The 9,113-nt window shown below is 40.6% G+C and overlaps 1 protein-coding gene across 1 annotated transcript in view; it reads left to right on the plus strand.

The window, feature by feature from the left end:
* TSHZ1 (teashirt zinc finger homeobox 1) overlaps positions 1-4,569 on the plus strand; it is a 55,701-nt gene extending 51,132 nt beyond the window's left edge. Inside the window, exon 2 of the mRNA XM_061364683.1 lies at positions 812-4,569. Within this exon, the coding sequence (XP_061220667.1) occupies positions 812-3,996 (3,185 nt within the window). The 3' untranslated portion in view covers positions 3,997-4,569. The remainder of the gene's footprint in view (positions 1-811) is intronic.
* Positions 4,570-9,113: the final 4,544 nt, after the last annotated feature.

The following is a 9,113-nucleotide window of genomic DNA, read 5'->3' on the forward strand; positions in this document are numbered from 1 at the left end:
CATAGACCAATAATCAATCTGGGATGAAGGTCTAATTATTTTTTATTGTTTCTTCTAAAAATTAGTCCCTAGCATTTACTTTTAGTTTCTGACTGCTGTTTTCAGACTGGTAAATGCAGGACCCACATCAGATCACAACAGGAGGCAAAGTATATCCCAACCATTTCAGAAAGCAATCGTCTTGCTTCTCTTTTCACCTTGTGAAAATGAAAGCTGCTTTGCTCTCAGATGGACCCAGTACAGCCAGCCTCCAGAAGACCCTGGAACAGCTGACCTGAAACACGTGCCCCGTATAGCTCCGTTAAAGCTGGTGACACAGAAATGGCCCTTGAAGCTTTAGCTAAAGCCAGTTTGCCAGAAAAGACGGTACTGATGAGGTGGAGTTGGTCAAGGCAGTGATTCTGAGTACCTAGTTCTGAGGGGTACAGGTCAGCTGCAATGTGTTGTGCATATATAGTGCAGTAAGTATAGGTCAGTTCCAGGCCATTTTTTAAGCTGATGAAAACTGGTTTAATAAGCTCTTTGTTTGATTTTTGGTTTGATATTATGGTATCTACCGTGATCATAGCACATATTTTACTGCTGAAGTCAAAGTTATTCTTAAGTAGCCCTGGTAGCAAACCATAACCAGAACAGAGTATGCGGATTTATATGTGGAGTGTGTGAGGGATGATGAAATTGGTTTCTGGATGTATCTCCAAAATTTGTCTTTATGTTTACTCCTTTTAGTACAGAAGACAGCAGCAATGTAAAATACGTGTGTTCGATAACTTTGTCTTGTTTTTTCCCCATCTCCCTTCCTGTATTTTAGCATATGTTCCTGAGGAGGAATTGAAAGCAGCAGAAATAGATGAAGACAGCGTGGAAGATGATGGGCTGTCTCTGGACATCCAGGAGAATGAGTATTTGTGCAATGAAGAAGCGGAGATCAAAGAGGCTCAAAGCTACCAGAACTCCCCAGTCAGCACTGCAACTAATCAGGATGCAGGCTATGGTTCACCATTTAGTGAAAACAGCGATCAGCTGGCCCATTTCAAAAGCACTTCCTCCAAAGAAGAGAAAGAGGATCCTCAGTGCACAGACAATGTTTCCTATCCACAGGACAGCTTGGCACAAATAAAAGCTGTGTATGCAAATTTGCTTTCAGAGACTTGCTGGTCCAGTTTAGCTTTGGACTTAAAGAAATCCAATCCAACCACCAGCAACAATGGAATCAGCCAGAACGAAAACACCACCAGTACTGACACCAATGCCAATTCCCAGAGTACTAGTACTACCAGTACCAACACTAGTACCAGTACAAGCACGAGTAATACTAGTAACAGTAATAGTAACAGCGGTGGCTCAGGTTATGACTGGCACCAAGCTGCATTAGCTAAAACTCTGCAGCAGACCTCTTCATATGGACTTCTCCCAGAACCTAGTCTTTTCAGCACAGTACAGCTTTACCGGCAAAATAATAAACTTTATGGGTCTGTGTTCACCGGTGCTAGCAAGTTCCGATGCAAAGACTGCAGTGCAGCCTATGACACGCTGGTGGAGCTAACGGTGCACATGAATGAAACTGGACATTACCGTGATGACAACAGAGATAAAGAAGCTGATAAGACCAAACGGTGGTCAAAGCCTAGAAAACGATCACTTATGGAAATGGAAGGCAAAGAGGATGCTCAAAAAGTGCTGAAGTGCATGTACTGTGGGCATTCGTTTGAGTCTTTGCAAGACCTCAGCGTCCATATGATAAAAACAAAGCATTACCAGAAAGTGCCTCTGAAGGAGCCAGTACCAGCCATCACTAAATTGGTCCCTTCTACAAAAAAGCGAGCACTTCAGGACTTAGCTTCACCTTGTTCACCTGAACCAGCAGGGATCACTGCAGAAGCTTCACTGGGTGAGTCTGCAAAGGATCAAAAAACTGCCAATCCCTATGTGACTCCAAACAACCGCTATGGCTATCAAAACGGTGCTAGCTATACTTGGCAGTTTGAGGCACGGAAAGCCCAGATTCTGAAGTGCATGGAATGTGGCAGTTCCCATGACACTTTGCAGCAGCTCACTGCTCACATGATGGTCACTGGTCATTTCTTGAAGGTGACCAATTCTGCTTCCAAAAAAGGCAAACAGCTAGTACTGGACCCTGTGGTGGAAGAGAAGATACAGTCTATACCTCTTCCACCTACCACCCACACGAGGCTACCAGCCTCCAACGTTAAAAAGCAGCCCGATTCCCCTGCGGGCTCCACAAACTCGGAGGAGAAGAAAGACCTAGAGAAGGAAAAGGTGGTGGTCAGTGAGACAGAGAAAAAGATTAAAGAAGAGAACGAGGACTCTACAGAGAAATTTGAGCCAACAACTTTGTATCAGTACCTCAGAGAGGAGGACCTAGATGATAGTCCTAAAGGCGGAATAGACATACTGAAATCCTTAGAGAACACGGTGACAACAGCTATCAGCAAAGCTCAGAATGGAGCTCCTTCCTGGGGAGGATACCCCAGTATTCATGCAGCTTACCAGCTCCCAGGAACAGTCAAACCCCTTCAGCCTGCAGTGCAGAGCGTTCAAATGCAGCCATCTTATGCAAGCAGTGTAAAATCGCTGTCGTCAGAACACAATGCACTCATCCATTCCCCAGGCAATCTCACACCCCCACCTCACAAGAGCAATGTATCTGCTATGGAAGAACTAGTGGAGAAAGTTACAGGTAAAATCAACGTGAAGAAGGAAGAAAAGCCTTTGGAGAAAGAGAAGAGCTCTCCAGGCAAACCCATGTCACCTGCTGCTAAAGAAAACAAGGACTTCCCAAAAGCAGAAGAAATAAATAACAAACAGCAGCAGAAGAAGAGCTCTGAGGCAGAAGTTCAGAAGGTCAAAAAGGACAGGCCAGCAGAAGCACATACTCCAAATGGTACAGAGCCACTTAAAACAAAGGTTGCAAATGGCTGTAACAATTTAGGAATCATCACAGATCATTCACCTGAGCCATCCTTCATTAATCCATTGAGTGCTTTACAGTCCATTATGAATACCCACTTAGGCAAAATTTCTAAGCCAGTAAGCCCCTCTCTGGACCCTCTGGCCATGCTGTACAAAATTAGCAACAGCATGTTGGACAAACCCCTTTACCCAACCACTCCGGTCAAGCAGGCTGATGCCATTGACCGGTATTACTATGAGAACAGTGATCAACCTATTGATCTAACCAAGTCCAAAAACAAACCTCTTGTTTCCAGTGTGTCTGACTCTGCCTCATCCCCACTAAGGGAGAGTGCCCTGCTGGATATTTCAGATATGGTGAAGAACCTCACAGGGCGTTTGACACCCAAGTCTTCAACTCCGTCTACCGTGTCAGAGAAGTCTGATGCTGACGGGAGCAGTTTTGAGGAAGCTCTGGATGAACTGTCGCCAGTACACAAGAGGAAGGGCAGACAGTCCAACTGGAATCCTCAGCATCTTCTGATCCTTCAAGCCCAGTTTGCTTCCAGCTTGAGGGAGACCCCAGAAGGCAAATACATTATGTCGGACTTAGGTCCACAAGAGCGGGTACACATCTCTAAGTTTACTGGTCTTTCCATGACCACAATTAGCCACTGGCTGGCCAATGTGAAGTATCAGTTAAGGAGGACAGGTGGAACTAAATTTTTAAAGAATTTGGACACAGGACATCCTGTTTTCTTTTGCAATGATTGTGCCTCTCAGTTCAGGACTGCTTCTACGTACATAAGTCACTTAGAGACACACCTAGGGTTTAGTTTGAAGGATCTGTCAAAGTTGCCACTTAATCAGATTCAAGAACAGCAGAATGTTTCGAAAGTCCTCGCAAACAAGACTTTGGGCTCACTTGGAATTGCCGAGGAGGACTTAGGCTCCACATTCCAGTGTAAGCTCTGTAACCGAACTTTTGCAAGCAAGCATGCAGTCAAACTGCACCTTAGTAAAACACATGGCAAGTCCCCAGAGGACCATCTGATCTATGTAACAGAGTTAGAAAAACAATAGCGTCCAGGTAAGCAGCCAGGTATGCAAGTGACCACAGGAACATTGCACTAAACTTCTTCATAGTACTGCACTAGGCCTGACCTGAGCCTCTGAAATCAGTCTTACTTTTGTTGCTGAACTGCCTATCTGGACCTTGGTTTTTCTTACACTTATTTTGTAGTTATATTTATATGCTCTTTGTCTGATCTGTGCATGGTTATTTTTTGTTTCTGTTTTTATTTTTTTGTGAGTCAAAGTCTGACCTTTATTTTCAACATCTGTCCTTGATGTTAAGCTATCTTTTGTAGAATATAGTGGGAGACACTATTGAGAGACATTAATTTAGCCGTAAAGAAAGACACAAAGAACAATGATAAAGAGACATCCTAAAATTACAAAGTTGCCATGACAATAAAGGTCACAGAACCTGGTAGTGTCAAGTTTTAACCCTCGGAGAACTGTAATAGCATTTCTGTGCCTTTCCCAGTGACTAAATAAGTAAATAAGGAAAAACAAAACAAAAGGCTTAAAGGCATTTCATTCAAATAAAAGCTTTGTCAGAAGCAGAACTTATTTTTTTTTAATGAATGAGCTTTTTTTAATGCAGAACTGGTTTGTGAAGAAATTGTGCATGCAGATGCAGTGCTTGGAAGAAGGAGAGCTGTGTAGTACCCAAGGGGTTAGGAAGCCACAACTGTATAAGTTAAATGATAATTACAAAAAAAAGCAAACCGAGTTGCCACTATGCCCAAACCCTCTGGATGCTGAGAGTTGCCAGTTTTTGGCAAGAAAAAATAAAAGTATGCAAGCTGTTATTTAAAACAAGTGTAAAAATGCTCTTTTCTTTCTTTTTTTTTTTTTGTCCTTTTTTTTTTTCCTGTAAAATACTGCAGTTTATAGTTATTTACAAATGTTAAGCTTTGGTACAAGCTGACCTTTCTATAGTGTGCTGCATTGGTAAATGAAAACAAAAAAAAAAATGGGGCAAATGTTGGATTCTGTTCCTTGTAAATTGCCAGCATCAGCTTAAAAAAATACATGTTACATATCGTACCATTTTAAACTGTTCAACTTTCTTTGTACCTTCTGGCTGTATGCTTTCTCTTTTAACTTTTTATATTGTCATTTTATATTCAATTTCTGTGTATATAATGTAAAACCACACTTTTTGAATAAAATTTAGTTCCTGCAGCTTGATATAAATAGAGGAATTTTACTGGCACCTGCATCTTTCCAGATGCATGTACTTAAAGGAACTATCTGACAAAAAAATAAATAAATAAAAATAAAGCAAGCAATGCACTATGAATTATACATTTTGATGTTTTATCATTAATATTGTACAGTACATTTTGGTTCACACAATTAAATCCACTGTTTTCTCAAGTGTAAAATAAACCCACATGCAGTTCTTGATTTACATACATTGTCATGTCGTCATTATATTGCCTTTGAGGTGTTATTCCAGCAATAAGAGACATCGTTTATATAATCCACCAGCAAAAATCTGTTTGAAATAATCTCTCGTGATCTGTATGCTGACGTGTTTCTTTCGAAGCCGCAATACTAATAACCTTTTAAAAGAGATTTGGGGTAGGTACGTACTGCGAATGGTACGGAATCAGTGGGGCGCCATTAATTAGCGACGGGCATTCTGCTCATCACTGAAGTACAAGAAGGGCTGCAGAGGTTTCAGCCAAGTTAATTTTCCTATGCTGTATGACTGTACCCGTAGCCATTTTCTGTGTGTGTTCAAAGACCGTCTCCTCCCTTCCTTCTCAGGCAAAACACCTTTTGATTCCAGCAGTTACACAGTCAGAGGCTGTGGCTTCTGCCCCTGCAGTCTGTTGAATGCTGCGGTTCTTGCCTTTCTGGCAGCGGTGAAGACCTCTGAGGCTTTGACACCAGTTTTTACTTACAGTACAAGAAGGCAAACCTGTGTTTCTCTGTACTTTTTAAATATTGCATTTTGAGGTAAGCTGAGTGCTATCATATCAGGTGTTTCCCTTAATCTTTATTTCTGTTCTGTTGAATGCAGATGTCATTTAGAATGTAAAAGAGAGCTGTCAGAGCCTTCACTAATCTATCTCCGGAGTGCTTTGACAGTTACAGAGTATGAAAGCCTGGGATCTGCTATCCATTACAGTTTTTGGAGGGGCTGTTAAATATGAGGACCTAGAGGGGTTTGCCTTCACATAGTATTAGTGATACTATTGTGTTATATATACTTCTGTGTGCATATGTATATTTCTGTTCCTTCTCAATTCTTCTGAAAGGATTTTAAAGGTAAGATCTTTGCTTCGTGGTACAGAGCAGTTCTACATTTAATCTTTACTTTAGTTATAACCCCAGAAATATCCGTGCGTTATTCTGTTTTCTGCAGGTCCAGGTCAGTTACATTTACACAGTATTTCTAAGTAGTGCAGGAAAGTGCCGTGAGGGGCTTTTTAAATGTCCCTTACTTTCCTCGCTGCTAACTACCTATGTCCTTCAGGGGATCCTGCCATTTAGACATTTCAGTTCAATTACTGGATGATTATGTACTTTGGGCCCAAGGGGTGTTGAGGAAGAATAACAGTCAGGCCTACGGCTGTAATACAGAGTCTTTAAATAATAACCCTTTGAAGTTTTGTTTACTTTACCATGGGCCTGCAAACATGTGATTATAGCATATGCTGTACTACATTGCAGTAGTTGGTGAAAAGGTTGAAAGGAAGAAATAATAGCTCTAAAGTGGGTTTGAATCTAATGTAAATCCATTAAAACTGATCTTGAAACACGGCATGTAAAGTGAGTTCTCAACACCAGGTGACTCCCTCGAGAGGTGTTTATGACATTGCTAAATCCGTTCAGTTCTGATAGCTTCAGAATTGGACAATCACTCATCATCTGTGCCAGTGTCTGAAGGAAGTCCATTTAGAATAAACTAGCAGCTTTACCTGGCGACTGTGCTGATGTAACACTTTCTAAGACTGAAATATGAAGTAGATGAAAAATTGAAGAGACTAGTGTTTCACTTGCTTAACAAAATGATGCTCACCAACGGTGTGATCTTTATTCTTTGGGTTTGAGACTATTTTTGAAGAATTTCTATTTAAAAAAATCCTTAAAAAAATAATTGCACAGTTCAAAGCGTAGTTATTCTTTCCCTCAGAATTGGTTTGCAGGTTTATTTCTTCTTTATTTCTGTGAGATTTCAGCAAAAGTAAGTTTGTGCTATTCTGCAAGTAGCTACTAAAGCTACTAAATGGAAGAGACCACATAGCCTTTCAGGCCAGGTCTTGAAGAAAAGAGATGTAAGAGTCTTAAAACCCATAGTACTCTCTGTAAGCCTGTGTACCTATTTGTGACATAGTCAAAATCCATTGTATCTGATTCTTTCCAAAGATGTATAAAGCTACTTCTTTTTCAGCATTAGGTTGCTGGTGTTCACTTCTTTAATTGCATCTGTTCGCAGGGCTGAAGACCTTGGTTTGTTTGCGTCACAGATTTGGTTTCTGCTTCTGTGCACTTTTCTGTATTGCTCTTTAGAAGCTGATGCAAACCTGCGAATTTGAGAGATCTGGCACTGCTAACATTAGTCCTGAATGAAATGACTTTTTGGGGGGGTCTTTTTAATAGCATTTGGTGGGATATTCACTAATGTCTTCTGTGATATAACTTTCTTATGGCTTTCTCTGGGTAGTTACACTGGTAATAATTACACCAAACATAATCTGTCCTTATCACGGAGGCCACTAAAATGCAATTGCAATTAAGTATGAAGGCATAAAAATATACACATTATCTTGCATTAGACTAATGAAGGCACACTGTATCAGCTGCTGTCATTTCCAAAGCCATCTCAAACTTGAGGATATGATATTCTTTAAATAGTAGGGCAGGGGTCCTGGCTTTGAGATCTCCAAGGAGAGGCCAGTTTCCATGTGGAGTGTTCTCACAGCTCTGTAGGTGTCGGTCTCCTGGCTTATGCAGTATTGAGTTACTCTCCCAGCATGAAAGTAGCAGGAAATGGGTTTTCACCATCTGTTCACTGAAATTTAAAAGCGGGGTCCTTTTCTGTCCATGTATAAGAATAGAATGCTAACCCCAAGGTACTGTCCAGATACTAATCTAGATAAGAAGATTCATCCAGATTTTTTTTTTTCCTGGAGTTCCAATTAAGTTCCTTCTGAATATTTCATATGGCTTTGGGTAGTTTCTCTTCAGCACTGTGTAGTCACCTTCATCCAACAGGTAGGTGGGGAGACCACATTTTAGGATGAAAGATGCTATTCTAAGTGAAAGGTGATATGGTAGTCAAGTGAAAATATCAATAAGCAAATCTGAGTATGTTGCAAAACCCAGTATTTTACAAGCCTGTTCAGGTGGTGCAGATTACCTGCAGTTAGTATCATTTATGAAACATGCTTCTTTAGCCAGCATCATCATTAGCTTGGGGTTTGTTTTTGGTTTTTTTTTTGACTAGTGATACAGCAAATCTGATTTTGGAATAATTTAGGAGGTTCTAAAGATCTGGAAACTCCAATACATGGCTAATGGACCTGTTTATTTTTAGACAACCAATAGATGATAATTAATGAAAGCTATAGACCTTCTGACTGAGAATAAGAGACTTCAGTTACTCTATTATGGAGATTCCTTCTTCTACATCATTTCTACTCCAGCATTATCTAGTGACCTGCTGAATCAGGGTCAGCATGGTCAAAACGTGTCTAGTATGTTTTTATTCTAACTACTGTAGTTGTTACCTCTGCTTTGTTCCCTTCCCTGTAGAAAATGAAAAGTTTAGATTTGATTACCTCTGTCCAGGTGGTCAGGATTTTTATGTTTTGCTTCTAGATAAACTTCTTAGTGTAAAAAGTGCCAGGGGAGGATTAAACTTTAACATTATTCATTCATTTTAAAGAAGCATTTCTATAACTAAATTGTTTAGGGCACAATGGCTTGACCATCAGTATAAAGTAATTCTGAACAAATTTAATATAGTGACAGTGTACTGTACTTCTGTCCCGAGTAGTAATGTCAGCATTGTCTGCAGGTGCAGCTTAAACCCTGACAGGTTCCTGACCAGGCTTGGCAGATGTAGGACACCTGCAGCTAAATGCCCTGTGGTCACTTGAGAAAGGAGGGTTGGA

This window comes from Neopsephotus bourkii, unplaced genomic scaffold, assembly GCF_033783945.1.
Source record: "Neopsephotus bourkii isolate Nb327-2 ecotype Australia unplaced genomic scaffold, CSIRO-AGI_Nbou_v1 NB_1248, whole genome shotgun sequence".
NCBI lineage: Eukaryota > Metazoa > Chordata > Aves > Psittaciformes > Psittacidae > Neopsephotus > Neopsephotus bourkii.